The 26,554-nt window shown below is 50.1% G+C and overlaps 1 protein-coding gene across 2 annotated transcripts in view; it reads left to right on the top strand.

The window, feature by feature from the left end:
- The window catches only part of PEX1 (peroxisomal biogenesis factor 1), a 628,515-nt gene that overhangs the window by 395,889 nt on the left and 206,072 nt on the right, over positions 1-26,554 (top strand). For both annotated transcript variants that reach the window (XM_078663649.1, XM_078663648.1), the window contains exon 20: positions 5,343-5,519. In XM_078663649.1, the coding sequence (XP_078519775.1) occupies positions 5,343-5,519 (177 nt within the window). The remainder of the gene's footprint in view (positions 1-5,342; positions 5,520-26,554) is intronic.

Raw genomic sequence — 26,554 nt, 5'->3', positions numbered from 1 at the left:
GCAGATCGGCGAGCAGTTAGGTCACTGTATCACGTAGGTTTTCAGGCCACTGTTTGGTGGACAAGTTTTGAAGTCTCGGGTTTCTGTTTGTGGCTGTTTGGGTCCAGGGCTGGTGGGGCACCACTTGGAGGGCAGGACTCACTTCAGGCAGGGTCCAGGTGCTGATTCAAGGTTTTTGGAGCTTATTGTGTCCCTGCACCTCAGAACAGGAGGCCAGTCAACTAGCCCTCACAGTCACTCTAGTAGTCCTGGGAGCAAGCAGCAAGGCAGGCCTCAAGCAGCAGGGCAGGCCTCTGAAGGTACAAGGCAGGTTTCAAGCAGCAGGGTAGTCCTCTTGTAGCAGCAGAGCAGGCCTCTGAGGTACAAAGCAGGCCTCAAGCAGGGCAGCCCTTTGAAGTACAAGGTAGTCCATTTGGGGGTCCTCCGCTGGTCCAGGAGTGAACTGAAGTGTTGTTCTAAGGCTCCAGTATTTATACCTGATGCCAGCCTTTGAAGTAGAAAAAACAGCTATGCCTCCTTACATCTGGTACGGGAAAGGTCTCCACTTCCCCTGCCCAGGCTCCAAGAGGCCTAGGGTGATGAAAGACTAGTGTAAAGTTCTTTGTGAGCATGCTGGAGACAGCCCTTTTTAAATGTACGTGGTGCAGGTTATAGCTCCACCCCTCCCAACCTGGCAGCGCCTAATCCCCCTTTGCCTTATTGTCTGGGAGGGATGATTCAGAAAGACTAACTGCCAGGACACAGGCACCAAATGGTTAGGACATGAAAATGGCAACTTTATAAAAGTGGCATTTTCAGAATTGTGCCTTAAAATCTGACTTCACCCTTAAAGAGGATTTTAATTTACATTTCATTTGTCACTAAATATAACATCTCTTCTGGTTCCCAATCAAAAGTTAGCACTTATTAAATGTAATAATGTAACCCATTCTCATCCTGTGGGAGAGGTAGGCCTCACAATAGTTAAAAGCGGATTTAGAGGTTTTTCACTACGAGGACATGTGAAACTTAAGTGCACATGTCCTACTTCTTAAATTTAATGCTCCCTGTCCTATGGGCTGTGTAGGGCCTGCCATGGGTGTCTTATGTGTATTGCAAAAGGAAGTTAAGGTCTGGCACAAGGTTCATTTTGCCAGGTCGAATTGGTAGTTTAAAAGTGCACAGAGGCTGCAATGGCTACTTTAGTTGGTTACATAATGAGTGCTGCAGGCCCACTAGTAGCATTTAATTTCCAGATCCTGGGTACATGCATTACCACTCTACTAGGGACTTATAAATAAATTAAATGTGCCAAATGGGTCACGATTTGAGGGAGCGGGCACAAGTTCTTTAGCACTGGTTATCAGTGGAAAAGTGCATAGAGTCCTGGTGCCAAGCAAAACGAAATTCAGAAAAACAGGAGGGCTGAAGGCAAAAGATTTGGTGGGTGACCCTGCAGAAAGCGCAAATCCAACATCTTCTATTTGAGGACTTTAATTTATGGGATGATGGCCCTTACTCTCTTGCTCAGACTTCTCCAACAAGTAGCTTGTGAACTACTGGTAGCCCTTCAGCTAATTGTAAGTAGCTCTCCTTTGTGCAGTCCCAGCCTGCTAAATTAGACGTTTTTGCTGGGCTGAATTAATGTATGTGTACCAAGCGTGAAAGGCATGTATTTTTCAGAACTCATAAACTGATGGTTGGAGAAAACTGGTTAAACTTCCAAAATATTTTTAAAGCTGATATTTGAGTGATAAATTTTGGAGTTTTGGGGAGACATATTATCAATATTACCTTTGTGCCAAGGGCACTGTGGCTATGGCTGATATTTATTACCCGTTTTTGCATTCTAGCGTTGAGGTGTTCACAGCTGACAATCTTGCATAGGGTCTCAACTAATGTAATCATGTGCGATGTGGTCTCTGTTACAACACTAATAATATTAGTTGCTCGGATGATGTTCACTTAACATAAGTAGTTCCTATTACAGAAAAGGTTGGTGACCCCTGCTCTATCTTCCAGCACCCAGACGGGAGCATGTGCCACAACGGGGTTGACCCACTTGGTCTCTGGCCCACACACATTTCTGGTCACCCGATGAGTATGTTTTCCCCATATCAAATTACATTTTGGACCTTCTCTGTCTTATTTCGTGGTTAGAGCATTATTTCATTACGTTTAATATTTATTTTTGGGCCATCAACAAGCATGCACTCTCTTCCGTGGTTTTGTCTACTAAATGGCCATTTAACAACGTAAATAACAATACTTTGTCTTTTTGACCACACAAATCAACTTTGTCTTAGCTTTAATTTGCAATCTTCGGTTTGTTTGCCCCCACCCCTCTTATCCATCATTACCTCAATGTTCTATTGTCATTAGCTTTGCACTGGCCGAAGCTTTCTAAATGGTAACGATTCCACTTCCCCTTAGCCATTACTACTGAAAGATTCTTGCTGTATGTCAGGCTAGGCCAAGTTGATCTCTTTGAATCTGGTCTACCAACGAAAGGTTATGATTCTGTATCTAAAAACGAGTGTCCTGGCCAACTGCTCCCTGAGAACTGAAGTTTCATTACTTATGCTATCTTTCGATTTCTGAACATTTTCGTGCATGTGCACTACACACACGCTAAGGTGGCTTACGTCAGTAGAGGAACAGTACCACATAAGTGGTGTGAATCTGTTAACACAAGTCCCTCGACCGACCTCAGTCCCCGCCAGACATTCTCGTCTTTACAGTTCAGGATTGCGTACTATTCGTTCAGTTTATTTGAGTTAGGCATTTCTTGTCGCTAGAGGGTCCTTATTTTGCTTTGCAGGTGTTTCCTATATTCTTTCACGTCCCTTGTGATTTCTACTGTCTTTCAAATTGTTTTGTGTCAGACCACAGTTTATTTTTTAAGTCTTGTCATTTCAAGTTATCTTCGAAAGATCTTTTGTGATCATTACATCCGCTTCTGAAATAAACGAACTTCATAACTTGGCAATTTTTTTTAATGGTTTATAAAGGCAAAGATCTAATTTGTGTTCATCTTAATAGTTACCTGTTTTCGGGATACCGGTCTAATCTGCTCGTGCCGTTCTTTCTTCAACTCATTCCTACTAATGGAGCAGTAAAGCTCATATTCCGAGCACAGATTGGTGCACGTGTAGGATTTAATTCTTACCAAGAATAAGAAAGTCCGATCCGGAAGGTGACTCTGAGTTAGTTATTTATGTGCCCAACTGAGATTTCGGCAGATAAATGCCCAACATGTATGTTGTTTTGTTTCCTGAGTAAACTGTTTGGTCCTGAAGAGTTATTTGTGCAGAAAGGAAATGTTTTGAATTGTTTAGCTAGTCCCACAGATCTGTACAGAAGTGATAAGGAACTCGCAGAGAGCAAAACAAGGGGCTAGTGTGTGAACCAATGCCACAGTGAGTTAGAAAGTGCAAATAACCTTGAATGTTGCTTTTTGGCTTGCCGGCATGTGTGGCATAAAAAGAATGTCTCAAGTGTAAGCACTTTCTTATAAGATTTGCTTGAAGTTGGGCCATACCATTAAAAGTGATTTATTTGTTTTGTGATCCAATGCTATATACCTTAAGCACAGACTGCATCAGTTAGGCAGCAGAAGTACATATTAGCCCCCTAAATCCCCCATCCCACCCCCACAGTGGGATTATAACATGGAAGTGGTGTGCAGGGCTGTTACAGACGTGGTTGGACTGTAAATAAGGGGAGTAGTTTTATAACCTTGTTGGGCGAGGCCTCCAGAATATATAAGTGTAGGTAAGGAATTCAGTGGAGTAATATTTGTGCACTCGCTGAAAGGTAGTAAATAAATATTTTGTAAAACATTGCCTAAGGTCCTCACTATACCCTTGTGGGTGTTAATAGCAGTGTGCAGAATTCGATGTAATGATTCGTTATGTTGAACTAATGCTCATCAGGATTCTGCTTCCTGATTGGTTGTCTTGAACTGACCCGCAATGAAAGAAGCTTGTTTTGACTTAGATTGTGAATAAGGCCACTTTAGCACAGTTGACAAATGCACAATCCATGTACATAGTCAGCGTGAGGAAACAATGTAATTACCATGGAGCAGTGGTGCTCAGCTGCTCCTGACCATAGACACCGGCGACGATTCACAAAGAAACGAGGGCCTTGAGTGGTCTGCAGTTACCTACTTTTTGTCTCACGTTTTTTATTCCTCTGATTCATAGAACTGTCAGTGTGTGCGAGGAAAGCAGACATTCTGAGCTTGTCATGTGTATGCTTAATCCTAAACGACAACTGTTGGAAGATGGGCCTGTTTACAGCTGTCTTTAAAGTATAAATGCATCACCCTTTTCTCCTCACCTACAAAATACTGTTCTAGATGGAGAAGTCCTTGAAATATGGAGATGAATTCGGCTTTTTGCTTCAGTTTACATACTTGCCCCATACTTAAACTGCCACTAGCTCTAAGTGTCCAACTTTGTGTTAAAAGAGTTGGGTAAGTATGTAATACCCACAGGGCTACCTCTTTTGTTGGTGCAAGACTTTCCCAATAGCTACCTCCCCGAGTCTCCTACGGCGAAGAGCCCCACTCACTCTTAAACCAACACTTCATTTCCTGCTGGGACATTTCACGCTACTGTCTGAATTTCTGCCAGGCTAAGTGGAATTTGCAGGCGTAGAGACATCAACTAATCCCGATTCCGGGAATCCACACTTGTGCATTTTGCTCGCTAATCCAGCGCAGTTGAATTAAGAAGCGTATAAAACGGTGTGAATTAAGCCCGCCATGTGCTCATTTTTACTACAAAAATACCCACGTCGGTGTGCAACTTCTTCTTTTTTTCTTTTCTTTTCTTTTCTGTTTTTTTAATTTTTATTTCGCCTTTGTTGTTGTCCACCCAGCAAAACCCAGGCCCAATCTGCATAATGTTTTGAGCAGTCAGACTTCTGGACTAAATGATTGCTTGTGTGAAGTTTAGAAATGAAACAGAAGGCTCTTCTACCATGTAATGTTGATATGTCTTGTTTATGCCATGCTTCTTTATCTGGCACAAATCCATCCTTGGGGTTACTTGAGGTTTTGAGTCATAGATACAAAAGAGGAAATACTGGATTAGCTGTGGGTGTAAATGCTGTCAACTCTTGCAGCAACATAGAATTAGGCAAGTAGAGTGAGGTGTGTCATTGGGCGGCTAATGTCAACAAGCGCAGACATAAGTAAACATTCACCTTGTCACACAGGTGTGCCCAGATAGGTCTGGACTCTTTATATCAGCTAGTAAAAACATGACCTAGCATGACTCGCGCAGAACACAAGTCAATGCCTGCTTTAGTTATTATTTTTTTCACTAGGAATATCCTTTGTGTTTTTGTTGTAGTCTTCTCGGTGTGAAATCTTGAAAGCCCTCTCGCACTCCCTGCCTCTGAGTGATGACGTGGATTTTCAGCAGTTGTCCGCGATGACGGAGTACTTCACAGGAGCGGATCTGAAGGCGTTACTCTATAACGCTCAGTTAGAGGCTATGCACACTAGCCTGGTGTCGACCGGACCCCAGGTAGGTCCAGTCAATATTAACTTCACTTTTTTTAATTCTGACAAATTTGGCATGTAAAAAATGTTTTAAAAAGTAGCATAAAGCAATATCGTTCTTGTGCAGGAGTCTTCTGCAAACTCTTCCTCCTCTTCTCCCTTGCTCGCTATGTGACTGTGGGTCTGCAAGACTCGATATCAAGAGTGTTGTATAAAAGCAACTCCCAGACAAGTCATTAAGACCAAGAGGTACAAAGCATTTTAACGGTCGAAAACGCTCCAATTAGGTGTTTGCCACCGCTTTTTGATATGCCCCAATCCCATTTTAGGAGCAGGAAGGTTTTTTGATTCCTAAAATTGGATTATGGATGGATTTCAATTCGGTATCTGGAAGGTGCATATAGTAGGCTTCACTTCAAGCGGCCAGAATTGGGGTGGAGGGAGGGGGGAGCTTGCTAGTTTGCTTTATTAACAAGCATTTACAATGCAATGGTCTCGGCATTATTAAAGGTAGAGCTATTGGCATTGCTCATGATTTTTTTTTTTATCATAAATAAATGGCATTGTCATTTACAATGCCAATAGTTTAATCGTTAAATAAATGGCATTGTCATTTACAATGCCAATAGCTTAATCGCTCGCAAATGCATGACCTATTGCATTTACACCCACACAGAGCCACACGCACAAAGCCACCCACACACACATAAAGAGCCACCCACACAGAGTCATTCACATAGAGCCACCTACACAGCCACCCTCACACAGACAGAGCCACCCACACATAGAGCCACCTACAAAAAAGCTATCCACACAGAGCCATACACACACACACGCGCGCACACACACACACACACACACACACACACCCACAGAGCCACACCCACAGAGCCACACCCACAGAGCCACACCCACAGAGCCACACAGACAGAGCCACACAGACAGAGCCACACAGACAGAGCCACACAGACAGAGCCACACAGACAGCCACACACAGACAGAGCCACACACAGATAGAGCCATACACAGACAGAGCCACTTATGATCCAAGCTTCTGCTAACTAAAGGCATAATGCCATCACTGATAGATATATGTAATGACCATATGGCTAGGCCCTCCTCATTAAGCCTCGAGGGGGGGCGGGGGGGGGCGAGAGCAGGAGGAAGGAGAGCTGCGGGCAGAAGGGAGGGGCAAGAGATCTGGATGCACAAACAGGGTGGCAGAGTCAAGAAAAACGGCACAGACGCAGAGACTCTGGAGCGGCAGCAGGATCCGCGATGCAAAAAGAAAAAAAATGGCGGCCGCAACTCCAAAAAATTTCGGATTCGGGGGCGTGTTTTGGCGTTCTGAGTGACGGATGACGTCACTGCCGAAAGAACAGCAAAACTTATGCCCCCGAATCCGAAAGAGACTGGGCTTTATTAGAGTGACGCCCCTCTCCTTAAATGGCTGGCCTCCGTTTAGGAAGCCAGCCAATAGAAGAGAGACGGAGGAGAGAGGCGGGTCAAACATCGTACTAAAGGACATTAAATCTCCTCCCGGAGACTGCGCAAGCGCAGCCTTCTCGGTCCTTTAACAAAAGACGCTCCGAAGGTGCTAAAATACGACATTTGCCAGATTCTTCGGTGGCTGAAAGGGGGCAATGTTTCAATGGTCTACGCTTGAAATGCACTAGCTGCACATGAATTAGTTTCCCATTACGGCGCATCTAAGAGGACTACACCCAACCAACCCCACCGCGGTAACTCTGCAAAATATCCTGCCAGAGATATTTTAAATTCTCTAATATCTACTTAGATACTCATATTTATGAGGGAGCTCCATCAGCAGAGCCAGTTCATGCTTTCACGCCCACAAACGGTTTGTAGTAGGAAGGTCAGACGCCTACATCTCAGATACCCAGATATGAAAACAAAGGGACACTTGCATCTAATAAACAGTCTTGCATCATTCGATTCCCAAAACACACCGAAATAAGGCCTGTAACATATATACGATGCTAGTGTATTAAAAAGCGTCAGAGGCCAAATTTAATCTAGCATCCTAAAAAAATCACAATTGCGGTGTCCAACGTAGGGCAGGTCTATGTAACGTTTTCAGGATAAACTGCAAGCTATGTATTAGCTCCATTATATTGTATGTATGAAAATTCATCTTATCTGTATTTGCCGAAAGGTAGGAATGGAATAGGAAGCTGCCGTGATCAATTTAAAACAAGTTTTAGGCCGAATGGGAAGAAATGTGTGCATGTGTTAACATTTGCAACTTTATGCACATTTTAGCACAAACCTGAGAAATAGAGGAAGAATAAGGTAGCAGGAAAGTGTACAAAAAGATAGAGGCATAACTGGAAAAGAATTAACAAAAGCAAAAGTGAAGCCTAGTGGAGAAAAATACTTCAATACTACTGAAAGATGGGACAGTACTTTTGGTAGAGACACACTGCCAAAGGAAGACAGCTGATACTACAGGCATCGCTGTCGACCTGTTTCTAGGTTTAAAGCCAGCCGACCAATATGGTTTGATAAAAACGTATATATTCAATATACTTAAAGGGGTTTTTAAACAGCCATCTTCACCCATTGGTCTACTGCAGTGTCATTCACGTTTTGCTTCCACCCACCTCAGCAATGCATGGCTGCTTTCCGGGTCTCTACCGTAGACTGCAGTGCATCGCAAGTGCCATTCATTTCTGAAGGAGCATAAAAGCCATTCCAAAATGGCGGGCAGTGCAACATTCAAAGAGGACTGCCGGCGAATATGCAGGTGCATGTTCAGATGGCAAGCTTGTAATGTTTCTGCACACCTTCATTACGAAATCAATGACTGCAGTCTGAGTGTATATGGGCATTCATTATTGATATTTTGTCAAAAAAGGTTTACAAACCTTTTTTTCCAATAAAAAAAAACTGCCAACGCCAGTCAGCTGGCAGCCAAGGCCGGGCTCCTGCTTTGCAAATTGGCGAGGAAGGAGAAAACTTTCTGAATAAAGTATTTTATAACAGCCTAACGAGCCCATGTGAGGCAGAAAGTGCAGTACACTGCCTAATCGCCACGGTCTAGTTTGATCACTCCGCTCCAATTCTCAAGCATCCAAACGTACACATTAAGACTTGGAGCATCACTGATACATACAGTAGTACAACAAAATTACACACGGAGATGTGCAAGTCGATAGGGGGCTAAAAGAAGGTAAAGAGTCAAACCACCGACCTGTTTAAACTTTTTGACTTACCGGGCCTCGGATAGTAGTGAATAACTAACATGAGTCAAATGTGTGGTGCACATGCTTTTTAAAATCCCAGCTTTACTTCCGGTGTGCTCAAAAGATGGCAGAGTAAGAACCGTTCAGATTAACAAACCCCCAAGACAAACACGGACTCTGGCCTACCACTAGCCCACCAATATGAGACGAGATCCACTAACTGCAGCAATGCGAATCTGAGGTCTAGACATTTTCCAAATCAATGCACAACATGTCTTTCCTGTGTTGATCCAAGAAGACTGACCGAGTAAAGGCAGTTTATCCTCTACATCATCCACTGCTCATCTTTCACTAAACACCATCACGTCATTGCTGACAAACTTTCAAATTCAATGAATGCATCTCACTGGTTTTAGATTTCACTTGCTTACATCATTCATATTCACTGCCTCCAAAATCTACATTGTATAACTCCGCCTGACTACGTGCTAGAATCAGGAAGTAGGGCCTACATCACTGATCCCAAATGCAGATCTTAAAATTCTGCTGCAATGATCTGTACATTCCCACCAAAGCGATCTAGCCAGCGTACTTGACACCCATTTCAAAGCAGTCATTCTCAAACCCAAAAAAAGACGATCCTCCCCGGTCCCGCCTCTCCTCAGCTGTGGAGACACCTTCTGTTCGGCAGGCATGTCGCGGAGCTCCCCTTACTTCCCCAGGGGTGCAAACAGTCGCTCCTTCTCCGCTGATCCATGGAGCACTGCGGGAACGGACTGTGCCCCTTGGTTCGGCCCCCCACTCCCCAGGGGGAGGGGGATAGTGGCTGGACCGGGGGACTCAGTGGAGGCCAACCCCGGGAAGCATAGCCCGAACACCAATGGAGAGGATTGGCGGGAGATAAGGGAAGGGAGATAAGGAAGGATAAAGAGCGGGCCCACCAGATAATAGGGCTGGGCCAGCGTAGTTGTAAATCTAGGGTTAGGAATGTGGTAGGGACCTTGTGGGACATAAGATCCGGCCACCACTTATATCTCAAGGTGTATATGACTTCTAGTTTCAGAACTCGTTCAGCTGCTCCTGAAATGCCCAATGTTTATTTAAGCTGTTTACCTCAGCAGATGGCGTTCTTCTTCAAGGAGTCCATGCTTTGATCTTTAATCTCAATTCTGGCCCAAAGGAGCAGCAGGGCCTTCGATTGGTTCATTACTTGCAGATCCATCCTGATTCAGTCTGTCCTGTTGGGACCTATTATGGTTCCCATGCTTACTTGTGTAGAGACTTGCACACTGGCCCCAATATCTATGCTGGTTACTAATAGAGGGCAGCTAGCTTTTTAATGGGGTGCCTGCAATGGTTCATCTACTGTTAAGCAGAGGCTCATCCTTTAACCCTGAGAAGTAATGGGTAATTGACAAACGTCCGAGTTAACTACAGATCACTCGACTTGCAAAGCCTTTGGTGCATGCCAGTGACTAACCTGCACCAAGAGTGAAAAAGTGCCCCAGGAGTGATGTTGGGGCACCTTTCCAGGATTGTCCAGGGCCATTTCAAAAATCCATGGGCACTTATTATGCTAGCTCTGCAAAAACGCCATATAGTTGCCCTTCCTTGTTGTCTTGAAAGACCCTTCTGCACCGTGCTCCAGACACCCCAACTCTAGACCGGATTTATGCACAGCATGCATCTATTGCACTACAGGGTAATTAACAGTCCTTTTGCTCCTCGAGGACCTCGACTTGCATTGCTGGCCTACAGGCCACGCCCAGCTGGCCCCATTTGCACATCAAAGAAAAATAAACCCTTCAGGCACCAAGAGAACTGTTAGAGTAACTGGGAGCGGTTCTTCCTTGAACTGCCACTACCATTTTTTATCATACCCATTCATCCATGCAATACATAGACTATAGGTCTTATTTTTAGTAAATATTTCCTTTATTCACTATGATATATACTATAAAACCAGATCGTTACATAAAAACCGATGCAAGAGAGGACTGTTCTTTTCTCAAACTCGTGTGTATCGTAATCCTTTACCCATACGGCAATTTTGTACCACTAAGATGTGCCAATTCAAATCGCACTTGTTTCCTACTCCATATAAAACAGTTACAAGTCGTGTGCAAATGAAACTTATATCATGAAGTCTTTTGCATAGAAACATACAGATTAAGAAAGGATATGCTATAAACCATATATAGAAACGTTGGCGCGTTGTTTCGGTTGATTACCATTGGCTGACACCACATTCTTCAGGACAGATTTATAGATTAAACTATTGTTGACTTTAAAAATGTATGCTACTTTTGTATATTGAGGTTCAACTTTTATGGTTCTAAACAAAAAAATTTGGTCCATATGTAAAAAAAAAAAATTATAAAAAAAAGGAATGTGGTAGGGAGATTTAAAGGTGGGCACCGGGGAATTTTGTCAGGAGAAGAGGTGCGGCGACAGAGTGAGGTGAGGTGGGGGGAGGGTAGGGTCTGGGGGTGGGCAGTGAAGTGGATACAGGAGGGTGAGGGGCACGAGACAGCTGGGGGGTGGGGGGGTGCGGAGGCCGAGTGTGCAGAGAATGATGCGCAGGGAGAGGGGGGATCGGCTTCGGGATATTAGCAGGGGTCCTGCTCACTGATGGGACAAAGAAACAGGTGAAGAACGGGAAGTGCGCAGAGTGGGTAATGCTGATAAAATGTCAAATGAATCGGGGCCTAGCAAAGACTGAGCAGGGCAGTGGCGGAAGGGAGAAGAAGTGTGTTAATCAATGCCCGCAATATTAGCTGAGCAGCAACGGCGGACGGGGCCTCTGGGGATGGGGGGGACTGCTGGGGGGTCCTTGGTTTGCTGGCATGGCACGGGACGGTGGGGTTGAACAGGGGCTGGTAGTGGTTTGTGTTCGGGGCGGTAAAGATGCAAGGGGGGATGGGAGGCATGCGAGGAATGCAGGTAGCTGGTCTGGCGGCGCTGGCTGAGGGCTGGAGGTCTCTTGGCTCACTCACTCGGGCAGAAGGACATCGCATTTGCCCCGATGCGGGAGGGGGGGAGGGGGAGGGGCTCGCAATGAAGGGTAACAAAGGTTTCGGTGAAATAAGTACGGGACGAGGCGGCGTCTGGCGGGACAGTGGTGCGCGTCAGAAGGGGGGCAGAGGTGCCACGGGGCTCAACACAACATCAATAACAGCGGAGGGGAGGGGGGGGGCGATGAAAAGGAGATCAGGTGCGAAGGATGGCATGGGCGGGCACACGGGAAGACCTGAGGGGCGCACGGGTAGGGTTGGCTGGTTACAGATGGCTGGGGGCTCAGCTGAGGGTTTGGGTGCAGGGATGGGGCCGGCAGCACAGGGTATGGCTGGACAGGACAGTGGAGGCCTCCCTTCCTCGGGGTGGACGGGTGGCGCTCGGGGCACTTGAAGGAACTGACTGCAGCACGCAGGGTGGAGTGGCAAAGGAATAACGTGGGGGGAGCAAGGACACGAAGTGGGTGGAGGGTACTGCTGGCCTGGTGGTGGCGGATGTCAATTCGGGGTGGGCATGCTGGGCACAGAAGAAGACGGGCTGGCAAGAGATGGGTGGAGAGGTGCGCAGCCTGCGGCGGGTGGACAGGGGGAGGGGTCGGACGAATAGGACGAGTCGTGTCCTGCGGGACAGTGGCGCGCGGCCGAATGGGGCAACAATGATAGCAGCAGAGGGGATGAGGCGCAGAACACGGAGGGTAGGTGCGAAGGCTGGGATAGGTGTGTACCCAGGAGGACTTGTGCGCAGGGAGGGGCGCCCGTGAAAGGGTTGGCTGGTGGTTTGAAAGTGTTGAGGGCTCAGGGGAAGTTCGTGAATGCGTTGTTGGGTTCGGGAGCACAAGGGTTGCTTGGCAGGACAGTGGGGAGGGATGTTCGTGGGGGTGCTGGTGGTGGTCTATGCGGAACTGCCGACACGAGGGTGAGGACTCGGGGGCCGCGCAGACAGTGGCCCTCATCAATAAGGGGAAGAAAATAAACAACGGCGCGGAGGGTTCGAGGCAGGAGGACCAGGTGTAGGGGTGTGCTCTGGGAACGGACTGTTGCGGCGACTCACCTTTTCCGGCGCTGCTCCTGGTGCGTGTGCTGCTCGTGGGAGCCCTCCTCAGCGGGGTTTCTCTGGCGAAGACTCTGAGGCAGCGGAAGGGCACCGACAGTTAACCTTGACCGGTCCCGCCTCTCCTCAGCTGTGGAGACACCTTCTGTTCGGCAGGCATGTCGCGGAGCTCCCCTTACTTCCCCAGGGGTGCAAACAGTCGCTCCTTCTCTGCTGATGCAGGGAAAAAAATGGCGGCCTCAAGCTTCTGAAATTTTTCGGATTCGGGGGCGTGTTTTGCTGTCCTGAGTGACGGACGACGTCACGGTCTAAAGAACAGCAAAACTTACGCCCCCAAATCCGAAAAAGACGGGGCTTGTTTGGAGTGACTCCCTTCTCTTCCAATGGCTGTCCTCAGTTTAGGAAGCCAGCCAATGGAAGCGAACGGAGCTGAGAGGCGGATCTAAAGTGCCCTACTCCAAAACATAAGATCTCCGGACCGGAAGCTGCTTCGCAGCTTATAGGTCCCTCGACCTAAAAAGCAATCGCAGACAAAGTGGTCTGCTGACCCTAGCAGGCCACATCCCTGGATTCCCTCCATTATTAGTGAGTCACAATTGGCAAACTACCTCATTAAAATGTAATTAATATTCATTAGGTACCTCAGATTTCGACCCACAATGATTCTGTTTTTTAAGAACCGATCAATCTGAACATGTGTTGGTTCTTAAAAATCTTTACTGGTAGCAAAAAATATTGATCACAATTTGCAACCAGTATGTTGCCACCAGATGTTCGTACATTTGGCCTAAATACTTTTTCTCTGTTCAGGCATGTAAACAACCGACAACGTGGTTCAGAAATAATACAATTCAAAGGCTCCCCTTCTCCCAAGCTCAGTAGGGGGGGTGAAGAAAATACAGTGACTGGCCCCGCAAGGCAAGGAAAACAATGCACCCTTACCCCGATGTTAAGGCAAACTTCCTAGAGGAAGTAAAATTACCAAGAATGTCCTAGAACACAGAGAGGACATGGGCGGGCCGTTCAAGGCTCAGGAAATCAAGGAAGCTCTACTTGCTCAGGGTTCGGATGCACCCCATCCAGAATTGTACTCTACTTATTTTGACAAATTGGCCTCTAGATTACCCATCCTACATACGGAGGCACTGATAGTTGGACCCCTTCCTCCAACTACCGGCAAAGCTGTGATAGTCTCTCTACCGAAGCTAGGTTGGGAAACCATAGATATTATGGCCTATGCCTACGGCCACTAATCCATTGTAAACTTCTACTGTAAAATACTGTTCAATATATTAGCTATAAGGCTCTTCCCTGGGGTTAATAGACCCGGATCAAAATGGATGAATCCAAGGCCTTAATACATCCCTTTCTTTAAGGAGACTGCTAAGGAACCTTGAGAAGGCTCCTCCCCAGTTTCCTACAGCATTGCTTCTAGACTTAGAAAAGGCCTTTGGCACCCTTGGCTGGCAATATCGATATAACAAACATAACTGAATTAAGGTTATTGTCTTCACCAAACACTCAATGGGAATGACCACAGGCGGATATATATCCAATTTGCACCAGGTCTTATCGATAACACAACTGGTGTATCCTTTGTACCGTTTGCTTTTTTCTTGGTGAAGGAGCCATTTGCTGCCCAGATGAAACAGAAAGAATTAGACTGAGGCATCCCATTGAAGAGGGAGACCCACGTCATATTACTATATGCAGATAAAATGCTTTTTTATATAAGCGATTCGTAGGCTGACCTATGACCGATCACCCAGTCCCTGTAGAAGTTTAATGAAGTATTGGGCCTCAAAGTCAGTTGGGACAAATCTTGTTATTACCTTGCTACCTCAGGAGAATACCCATACAGGGCAGATTTAGTAGAAGGGAGTTAAGGTAGGAACAGATGACGTTGTTCACTGAATAGTCTGTTCAAATACCCGCTTCCTTACAGCGGTCCAATATCAGCTATTGTGGGTGGCCCTTAGTTGTTTTTAGAGTATTACATATTATTTTAGTAAGGAGATTTTTGGAAAAGTCGCTTTAGTCACCTTGAAAACACAAGGAAGAATTGGGATGCCACAGAGGACAGTTTGTCCATTTAGTTTGCTAGTGAAAGTGCTGGGTAAGATGTGGAATATAGCTAACAGGACCACAGGCGAGTGCCCTACTGCAATCACTACACACTATTGAGACTGGCCGATGACTTTTCAGTTGGCTGTACAAACTACTTAAAAAAGACACAGTTGTATCCCCAGATAATCTCTTAGAAAAATAGGAAAATTACAGCAGAGTTTAGTGACTACCAGACAACCTGGGGGCACGAGGGGAACACAGGGGAAGCAGGAGCCACTGAGCCACAGGTTTGGGGGCTAACGTTGTTTCTACTGAGACTGTGGTCCGTCCTACTATGTCGCTCTAAACTCGACCACATGCAAACTCTTCAGCACTTGACTCATTGGTAGTGATTGGGCGCAGTCACAAACTTCTCAGTGAGATGATGGAGGGGTCCATCCAAGAACAGTGTGGCAGGTTTCAAGCACAGGTGCAGAGCTACTCCTGTGCCATTTAATGTTTGTGGGCTCCATTTTATAGTTTCCAATCCCAGCGTAAATCTTATTAATGCAAGCCTTTTGGTTCTCTGCTGGCCTCAGTCGGGCCCACAGCACCTGTGCAGTCTCTCCTACCTCTTTCGGGAGAATCGCACACTGGCTGCAAATGTGCCATCTCTCCACTTGGACATAGCAGCGCTGTCTGCGGACTGGTTTGTCGGTAGCCTCTGGCGTCGCTGATGGTCCTTGAAGATAGCAGGACAATGGAGGAGAAGGCCGCCAAACAACCGTCAATGGCCTCGATGCCCGAACCGGCACGCAGGGCAGCATCCAGGAGCCCGTCGGGCATCGAGGCCATTGACGGTTGTTTGGCGGCCTTCTCCTCCACCCCTAACCATTTCTCTACTGATGAGGGAAGTTATCCCGAAACCCGAGCCATGTCTCGGGCGATACCCAAAAACTCGGGACATGTATTGGGTCTAGAGATTCATCAGTCCAACAAGTACCGACTTGCACCCACCTGGGTGATCCACTATTGAACTACAAGTACCAGAGTCCCGAGGGGCGATCCGGAAGGGGGGCTAGCGGTGTGCGCTCCATTGCGGTGGTTTCTACTAATTGGCTCCATTGAGCTTTGAGCCAACGGGCTCCTGGATGCTGCCCTGCGTGCCGGTTCGGGCATCGAGGCCATTGACGGTTGTTTGGCGGCCTTCTCCTCCACCCCTAACCATTTCTCTACTGATGAGGGAAGTTATCCCGAAACCCGAGCCATGTCTCGGGCGATACCCAAAAACCCGGGACATGTATCGGGTCTAGAGATTCATCAGTCCAACAAGTACCGACTTGCACCCACCTGGGTGATCCACTATTGAACTACAAGTACCAGAGTCCCGAGGGGCGATCCGGAGGAGGGGCTAGCGGTGTGCGCTCCATGGCGGTGGTTGCTACTAATTGGCTCCATTGAGCTTTGAGCCGACGGGCTCCTGGATGCTGCCCTGCGTGCCGGTTCGGGCATCGAGGCCATTGACGGTTGTTTGGCGGCCTTCTCCTCCACCCCTAACCATTTCTCTACTGATGAGGGAAGTTATCCCGAAACCCGAGCCATGTCTCGGGCGATACCCAAAAACCCGGGACATGTTTCGGGTCTAGAGATTCATCAGTCCAACAAGTCCCGACTTGCACCCACCTGGGTGATCCACTATTGAACTACAAGTACCAGAGTCCCGAGGGGCGATCCGGAGGAGGGGCTAGCGGTGTGCGCTCCATTGCGGTGGTTTCTACTAATTGGCTCCATTGAGCTTTGAGCCGACGGGCTCCTGGATGCTGCCCTGCGTGCCGGTTCGGGCATCGAGGCCATTGACGGTTGTTTGGCGGCCTTCTCCTCCACCCCTAACCATTTCTCTACTGATGAGGGAAGTTATCCCGAAACCCGAGCCATGTCTCGGGCGATACCCAAAAACCCGGGACATGTATCGGGTCTAGAGATTCATCAGTCCAACAAGTACCGACTTGCACCCACCTGGGTGATCCACTATTGAACTACAAGTACCAGAGTCCCGAGGGGCGATCCGGAGGAGGGGCTGGCGGTGTGCGCTCCATTGCGGTGGTTTCTACTAATTGGCTCCATTGAGCTTTGAGCCGACGGGCTCCTGGATGCTGCCCTGCGTGCCGGTTCGGGCATCGAGGCCATTGACGGTTGTTTGGCGGCCTTCTCCTCCACCCCTAACCATTTCTCTACTGATGAGGGAAGTTATCCCGAAACCCGAGCCATGTCTCGGGCGATACCCAAAAACCCGGGACATGTATCGGGTCTAGAGATTCATCAGTCCAACAAGTACCGACTTGCACCCACCTGGGTGATCCACTATTGAACTACAAGTACCAGAGTCCCGAGGGGCGATCCGGAGGAGGGGCTAGCGGTGTGCGCTCCATTGCGGTGGTTTCTACTAATTGGCTCCATTGAGCTTTGAGCCGACGGGCTCCTGGATGCTGCCCTGCGTGCCGGTTCGGGCATCGAGGCCATTGGCGGTTGTTTGGCGGCCTTCTCCTCCACCCCTAACCATTTCTCTACTGATGAGGGAAGTTATCCCGAAACCCGAGCCATGTCTCGGGCGATACCCAAAAACCCGGGACATGTATCGGGTCTAGAGATTCATCAGTCCAACAAGTACCGACTTGCACCCACCTGGGTGATCCACTATTGAACTACAAGTACCAGAGTCCCGAGGGGCGATCCGGAGGAGGGGCTAGCGGTGTGCGCTCCATTGCGGTGGTTTCTACTAATTGGCTCCATTGAGCTTTGAGCCGACGGGCTCCTGGATGCTGCCCTGCATGCCGGTTCGGGCATCGAGACCATTGACGGTTGTTTGGCGGCCTTCTCCTCCACCCCTAACCATTTCTCTACTGATGAGGGAAGTTATCCCGAAACCCGAGCCATGTCTCGGGCGATACCCAAAAACCCGGGACATGTATCGGGTCTAGAGATTCATCAGTCCAACAAGTACCGACTTGCACCCACCTGGGTGATCCACTATTGAACTACAAGTACCAGAGTCCCGAGGGGCGATCCGGAGGAGGGGCTAGCGGTGTGCGCTCCATTGCGGTGGTTTCTACTAATTGGCTCCATTGAGCTTTGAGCCGACGGGCTCCTGGATGCTGCCCTGCGTGCCGGTTCGGGCATCGAGGCCATTGACGGTTGTTTGGCGACCTTCTCCTCCACCCCTAACCATTTGTCTACTGATGAGGGAAGTTATCCCGAAACCCGAGCCATGTCTCGGTCGATACCCAAAAACCCGGGACATGTATCGGGTCTAGAGATTCATCAGTCCAACAAGTACCGACTTGCACCCACCTGGGTGATCCACTATTGAAGTACCAGAGTCCCGAGGGGCGATCCGGAGGAGGGGCTAGCGGTGTGCGCTCCATTGCGGTGGTTTTTACTAATTGGCTCCATTGAGCTTTGAGCCGACGGGCTCCTGGATGCTGCCCTGCGTGCCGGTTCGGGCATCGAGGCCATTGACGGTTGTTTGGCGGCCTTCTCCTCCACCCCTAACCATTTCTCTACTGATGAGGTAAGTTATCCCGAAACCCGAGCCATGTCTCGGGCGATACCCAAAAACCCGGGACATGTATCGGGTCTAGAGATTCATCAGTCCAACAAGTACCGACTTGCACCCACCTGGGTGATCCACTATTGAACTACAAGTACCAGAGTCCCGAGGGGCGATCCGGAGGAGGGGCTAGCGGTGTGCGCTCCATTGCGGTGGTTTCTACTAATTGGCTCCATTGAGCTTTGAGCCGACGGGCTCCTGGATGCTGCCCTGCGTGCCGGTTCGGGCATCGAGGCCATTGACGGTTGTTTGGCGGCCTTCTCCTCCACCCCTAACCATTTCTCTACTGATGAGGGAAGTTATCCCGAAACCCGAGCCATGTCTCGGGCGATACCCAAAAACCCGGGACATGTATCGGGTCTAGAGATTCATCAGTCCAACAAGTACCGACTTGCACCCACCTGGGTGATCCACTATTGAACTACAAGTACCAGAGTCCCGAGGGGCGATCCGGAGGAGGGGCTAGCGGTGTGCGCTCCATTGCGGTGGTTTCTACTAATTGGCTCCATTGAGCTTTGAGCCGACGGGCTCCTGGATGCTGCCCTGCGTGCCGGTTCGGGCATCGAGGCCATTGACGGTTGTTTGGCGGCCTTCTCCTCCACCCCTAACCATTTCTCTACTGATGAGGGAAGTTATCCCGAAACCCGAGCCATGTCTCGGGCGATACCCAAAAACCCGGGACATGTATCGGGTCTAGAGATTCATCAGTCCAACAAGTACCGACTTGCACCCACCTGGGTGATCCACTATTGAACTACAAGTACCAGAGTCCCGAGGGGCGATCCGGAGGAGGGGCTAGCGGTGTGCGCTCCATTGCGGTGGTTTCTACTAATTGGCTCCATTGAGCTTTGAGCCGACGGGCTCCTGGATGCTGCCCTGCGTGCCGGTTCGGGCATCGAGGCCATTGACGGTTGTTTGGCGACCTTCTCCTCCACCCCTAACCATTTGTCTACTGATGAGGGAAGTTATCCCGAAACCCGAGCCATGTCTCGGGCGATACCCAAAAACCCGGGACATGTATCGGGTCTAGAGATTCATCAGTCCAACAAGTACCGACTTGCACCCACCTGGGTGATCCACTATTGAAGTACCAGAGTCCCGAGTGGCGATCCGGAGGAGGGGCTAGCGGTGTGCGCTCCATTGCGGTGGTTTTTACTAATTGGCTCCATTGAGCTTTGAGCCGACGGGCTCCTGGATGCTGCCCTGCGTGCCGGTTCGGGCATCGAGGCCATTGACGGTTGTTTGGCGGCCTTCTCCTCCACCCCTAACCATTTCTCTACTGATGAGGGAAGTTATCCCGAAACCCGAGCCATGTCTCGGGCGATACCCAAAAACCCGGGACATGTATCGGGTCTAGAGATTCATCAGTCCAACAAGTACCGACTTGCACCCACCTGGGTGATCCACTATTGAACTACAAGTACCAGAGTCCCGAGGGGCGATCCGGAGGAGGGGCTAGCGGTGTGCGCTCCATTGCGGTGGTTTCTACTAATTGGCTCCATTGAGCTTTGAGCCGACGGGCTCCTGGATGCTGCCCTGCGTGCCGGTTCGGGCATCGAGGCCATTGACGGTTGTTTGGCGGCCTTCTCCTCCACCCCTAACCATTTCTCTACTGATGAGGGAAGTTATCCCGAAACCCGAGCCATGTCTCGGGCGATACCCAAAAACCCGGGACATGTATCGGGTCTAGAGATTCATCAGTCCAACAAGTACCGACTTGCACCCACCTGGGTGATCCACTATTGAACTACAAGTACTAGAGTCCCGAGGGGCGATCCGGAGGAGGGGCTAGCGGTGTGCGCTCCATTGCGGTGGTTTTTACTAATTGGCTCCATTGAGCTTTGAGCCGACGGGCTCCTGGATGCTGCCCTGCGTGCCGGTTCGGGCATCGAGGCCATTGACGGTTGTTTGGCGGCCTTCTCCTCCACCCCTAACCATTTCTCTACTGATGAGGGAAGTTATCCCGAAACCCGAGCCATGTCTCGGGCGATACCCAAAAACCCGGGACATGTATCGGGTCTAGAGATTCATCAGTCCAACAAGTACCGACTTGCACCCACCTGGGTGATCCACTATTGAACTACAAGTACCAGAGTCCCGAGGGGCGATCCGGAGGAGGGGCTAGCGGTGTGCGCTCCATTGCGGTGGTTTCTACTAATTGGCTCCATTGAGCTTTGAGCCGACGGGCTCCTGGATGCTGCCCTGCGTGCCGGTTCGGGCATCGAGGCCATTGACGGTTGTTTGGCGGCCTTCTCCTCCACCCCTAACCATTTCTCTACTGATGAGGGAAGTTATCCCGAAACCCGAGCCATGTCTCGGGCGATACCCAAAAACCCGGGACATGTATCGGGTCTAGAGATTCATCAGTCCAACAAGTACCGACTTGCACCCACCTGGGTGATCCACTATTGAACTACAAGTACCAGAGTCCCGAGGGGCGATCCGGAGGAGGGGCTAGCGGTGTGCGCTCCATTGCGGTGGTTTCTACTAATTGGCTCCATTGAGCTTTGAGCCGACGGGCTCCTGGATGCTGCCCTGCGTGCCGGTTCGGGCATCGAGGCCATTGACGGTTGTTTGGCGACCTTCTCCTCCACCCCTAACCATTTGTCTACTGATGAGGGAAGTTATCCCGAAACCCGAGCCATGTCTCGGGCGATACCCAAAAACCCGGGACATGTATCGGGTCTAGAGATTCATCAGTCCAACAAGTACCGACTTGCACCCACCTGGGTGATCCACTATTGAAGTACCAGAGTCCCGAGGGGCGATCCAGAGGAGGGGCTAGCGGTGTGCGCTCCATTGCGGTGGTTTATACTAATTGGCTCCATTGAGCTTTGAGCCGACGGGCTCCTGGATGCTGCCCTGCGTGCCGGTTCGGGCATCGAGGCCATTGACGGTTGTTTGGCGGCCTTCTCCTCCACCCCTAACCATTTCTCTACTGATGAGGGAAGTTATCCCGAAACCCGAGCCATGTCTCGGGCGATACCCAAAAACCCGGGACATGTATCGGGTCTAGAGATTCATCAGTCCAACAAGTACCGACTTGCACCCACCTGGGTGATCCACTATTGAACTACAAGTACCAGAGTCCCGAGGGGCGATCCGGAGGAGGGGCTAGCGGTGTGCGCTCCATTGCGGTGGTTTCTACTAATTGGCTCCATTGAGCTTTGAGCCGACGGGCTCCTGGATGCTGCCCTGCGTGCCGGTTCGGGCATCGAGGCCATTGACGGTTGTTTGGCGGCCTTCTCCTCCACCCCTAACCATTTCTCTACTGATGAGGGAAGTTATCCCGAAACCCGAGCCATGTCTCGGGCGATACCCAAAAACCCGGGACATGTATCGGGTCTAGAGATTCATCAGTCCAACAAGTACCGACTTGCACCCACCTGGGTGATCCACTATTGAACTACAAGTACCAGAGTCCCGAGGGGCGATCCGGAGGAGGGGCTAGCGGTGTGCGCTCCATTGCGGTGGTTTTTACTAATTGGCTCCATTGAGCTTTGAGCCGACGGGCTCCTGGATGCTGCCCTGCGTGCCGGTTCGGGCATCGAGGCCATTGACGGTTGTTTGGCGGCCTTCTCCTCCACCCCTAACCATTTCTCTACTGATGAGGGAAGTTATCCCGAAACCCGAGCCATGTCTCGGGCGATACCCAAAAACCCGGGACATGTATCGGGTCTAGAGATTCATCAGTCCAACAAGTACCGACTTGCACCCACCTGGGTGATCCACTATTGAAGTACCAGAGTCCCGAGGGGCGATCCAGAGGAGGGGCTAGCGGTTTGCGCTCCATTGCGGTGGTTTCTTCCGGACAATTTTGCTCCGGGTTGGGACCCTAATTGGGACATGGATCCGTATCGCCGCAGTTGGACCATTTATATTCCCCTGTCCCTCCCCCTCCTCACCCCCCGCTGCAGCCTGTGCCACGGGCAGTGGAGAAAGGGGACGACTGGGAGGGGTCGGAGGACCCTCTTGCACGGCTGTGCGAGTCAGAACAGGATTGGACGGAAGAGTTGGAGGATGCAGGTGGCCTTGACCTCTCCTCTGAACCTGTTTTTTTTTTCTCCTCCTGCTGTGGCCATGGAGGAGGGCGCAACATACACTGTAGTGCTCCGTAGAGCAGCTGAGGCCCTTGACCTGCCTACGGTGACCCTCAAAACTAACCTCCTCACTGAAGTCCTTCAGCCGGCAACAAGCTCTATGGAGCCCCTGCTACCGTTCAATGAAGCGTTAACTGATGTGTTGATGGGCACCTGGTCTAGACCAGCCACAGGGGTTCTTGCGAATAAACATGTGGCCAGGCGTCATCGCCCGAACCCCAGTTGACCCTGCCTTTTTGACAACCCACCCAACTCCGGAGAGCCTGGTCATCCAGGCCTCCACTTCCCAAAGCACATTCCCAACCACCCTGCCGGATAAGGAATCTAAGAAGCTGGACCAGTTTGGCAAGAAACTTTCCCTCTGCCAGCTCAGGGCTGCGGTCGGTGAACACCGCATGAGTCTTGGGCCGCTACTCTCATGCTGTGTGAGACACGGTTGCACAGACGCTGCCTCAGTGTCCGATAAGGTTCTGGCAGTGCTTTCCCAAGCTGTTGCTGAGGGGAAAGATGCAGCTAAGTTCGTCATCAGGTGTGAACTGGACACTGTAGACTCACTGGGTAGGGCGAGTTCCACGACAGGGGCCCTCCATCACCACGCCTGGTTGCGGTCCACTGGGTTTTCAGAGGATGTTCAAAGTTCTCTTATGGACATGCCCTTTTATGGTACTCGCCTGTTTGGCGATAAGGCAGATAGTGCGCTGGAGCGTTTTAAGGACTCCCGGGCTACGGCCAAGTCCTTAGGTCTCTCCACCTGGCCACGTCTGCTTTTCATTCCTTTCGTGCCCAGGGAAGGGACGATGCAACATGTTAGTTCAACCAGAAGCCTGCGTAGAACCAACCTCTGTGCGGCAGCAGACGTGGTTCCTGCCGCAGCGGGACAGGGGGCCAGGGTGCCGATCAGTCCACCTCCGCTCCCGCAGCATCCGCCTCAAAGCCTTCCTAGACCGAGTTTTGGGGTGCACCCCAGGCCGATGGGCGGCAAGATTCGCCATCATCTTCCCTCACTGGCGTTCTGTCACCTCGGATAGGTGGATGCTGCAAATCGTCTGAAGGGGCTACTCCCACCCCTTCGTGTCTGCCCCTCCAGCCATGCCACCCCCGTTCTACCGCATGTCTGGGGATCACTTTACGCTTCTCCAACAGGAAGTAGCGTCCCTTTTGGCCAAGGGGGCCATTGAGCGCGTGCTGGGCCAAAACTAGGACGTGGTTGTTATTCCCACTACTTTCTGGCCCCCAAGAAGGAGAAAAGGGGGCCTGCACCCTGTCTTGGACTTCAAGAACGTCAATCGCTTCCTGCGGAAGGAGAAGTTCAAGATGTTGACTCTGGCTCAGGTCTTGACTGCCCTTGACCCTGGAGACTGGATGGTAGCATTGGACTTGCAGGATGCATATTTTCATATCCCCATCCTGCCGGCCCACCAGCGTTACCTGCGTTCACGGGAGGCCAAGAGCACTTTCAGTTTGCTGTGCTCCCCTTCAGCCTTACTAGTGCCCCTCTGGTGTTTACGAAAGTGATGCCGGTAGTCCCAGCTCATCTGCGCAGATCAGGTGTTCCAGTCTTTCCCTATCTCGACGACTGGTTGTTAAAGGTGGGCTCGCCCTAGGCAGTCGTCTCCCACCTCCAGACTACGGCCGACCTCCTGCATTTGCTAGGGTTCTCCATCAATGTGCTAAAGTCCCACTCAGAAGCTCCCTTTCATCGCAGTGGTTCTGGGTTCGACACAGTTTTGGGTTTATCCTGCAGAGCAGCGAGTCCGGAATATTCAGGCTATGATTCCAATCTTTCTGCCTCCATCCCGGGTTTCAGTCAGGATAACCCTCCAGTTCCTGGGCCTGATGGCCTCCTGCATCCTGTTAGTGCAACGTGCCAGATGGCATATGCAGGCTCTACAGTGGGACCTGAAGTTTCAGTGGGCACAGCATCAGGGCAACCTGTCCGATCATGTCCATATCTCGGAGGGCACTGCACGACAATTGCAGTGGTGGCTCACGAATCACGATTGGGTCAATGGCAGATCCCTCTCCCTTCCCCCAACCGGAGCACCTAGTGGTGACGGATGCATCCCTTCTGGGATGGTGCGGCCACTTGGGAGAGGCGGAGATCAGAGGCCTCTGGTCTCCGGCGGAGTCCCGGCTCCATACCAATCTTTTGGAGCTTCGAGCGATCCGACTTGCACTGAAAGCATTCCTTTCCTCTCTCCGGGGAAGTGTAGTGCAGGTGTTCACGGACAACACTACCGCCATGTGGTATTGCAACAAACAGGGCAGGGTGGGGTCATGGACCCTATATCAGGAGGTTCTGCGCCTCTGGACTTGGCTGGAACAAAAAGGCATTACCTTGGTGGTTCAACACCTGGCAGGTTCTCTGAACGCCAGGGAGTACGAACTCATTCGCCAGTGCCTGATGGATCACGAATGGCGTCTGAACTCGGATGTGGCGCAAGGTCTCTTTCTGCAGTGGGGAGAGCCTGGGTTAGATCTGTTCGCCATCGAAGAGAACGTGCAATGTCATCAGTTCTGCGCATTGGAATTTCCAATGCAGTACTCGCTAGGCAAAGCTTTTCGTTGCGAGTGGAGCTGCGGCCTGTTGTACGCCTTTCTGCCTATACCACTTCTACCCAGTGTGCTGAAGAAGATTTGGCGCCACCGGGCCCAAGCCATCCTTGTGGCTCCGGATTGGGCACAAAGATACTGGTATCCTGAGCTACTCTGCATAGCAATCGATCCCCTGATCCGACTGCCTTTTCGGGTGGATCTCCTGTCGCAGCAGCAGGGGACGGTCTTCCACCCGAACCTGTACAGCCTCCACCTCCATGCATGGAGATTGAGCGGTGATAGTTGACAGCTTTTGAACTTCCTCCCGAAGTCTGTAATGTCATTCTGGCAGTCAGGCGTCCCTCCACTAAGACGGTATACGCCTGCAGGTGGACAAATTTGTGGCATGGTGCACAGCAAAGGCTCTGGATCCCCTTTCTGCCCCTCTTTCCGAGGTCCTTCTGTTCCTTCTGTCTTTGACCCAGCAGGGCTCTGCTCTGGGCACTATCAAAGGTTATCTTTCTGCCATCTCCGCCTTTCTCAGACTTCCAGATCAGCCTTCTCTTCTTAAGTCCCCGGTTGTTAATCGCTTCCTCAAAGGCATTACACACACGTTTCCTCCCGCGTCTTTCATAATGCCTCAATGGGACTTAAATCTTGTTTTGATCTCTCTGTTGTGCGCTCCCTTTGAACCCCTTCATAACTGTCTCTTACGTCTTCGCACTCTAAAGACGGCTTTACTTGTAGCTATCACCTCTGCCAGAAGAGTGAGTAAGCTCCAGGCTTTCTTCTAAACCTCCTTTTCTTTCTGTTAATCCGGACAAGGTGGTTTTAAGGACTTGTCCTTCTTTCTTGACAAAGGTTGTCACGCCCTTCCACATTGGGCAGACAATCACTTTGCCCACCTTCTTTCCACCTCCGCATCCTTCAAAAGAGGAAGAGAGGCTCCACCGTCTGGGCCCAAAACGTGCGCTCTCTTTCTACCTGAAGCGCACACAACAGTTCCGGGTGGATTAACTTTTTGCTGGCTACGTGGGCGCCAAACAAGATTGGGCCATGCACAAACAAACCATCTCTCGGTGGGTTGTTCTGTGCATCAAAGCATGTTAATGGTTGACTAAGAAGGATCCTCCTGTGGGGCTGCGTGCCCATTCTACCAGGGCAATGGCAGCCACTACTGCCTTGGGATGCTGCGTTCCCTTGCAGGATATTTGTCAGGCAGCTACGTGGGCCTCGCTACACACGTATACCAAGCATCATTGCCTTGACAGCCAAGCACAGAGAGACTGCTTGTTTGGCCGTTCTGTTCTTCGTGACTTTCTGATGTAATCTTGTTCGTAGACACACCACCGGGCTTGGTATTGCTGGGGTATTTATTCTAAGGTAAGGAAACTATCACTATTGTGTCTCTTTCAGATGCACGTTACTACTTGTGTAACAATATCTGTAAAAGCCATTAGTTGGTGATAGATTCCTTACCGCCCCACCCATCCTTCCCGTT

The sequence above is a fragment of the Lissotriton helveticus genome, chromosome 10 (genome assembly GCF_964261635.1).
Source record: "Lissotriton helveticus chromosome 10, aLisHel1.1, whole genome shotgun sequence".
Taxonomy (NCBI): domain Eukaryota; kingdom Metazoa; phylum Chordata; class Amphibia; order Caudata; family Salamandridae; genus Lissotriton; species Lissotriton helveticus.
The sequence above is the reverse complement of the archived record's forward strand: the minus strand, read 5'-3'. Positions and strand labels throughout refer to the sequence as shown.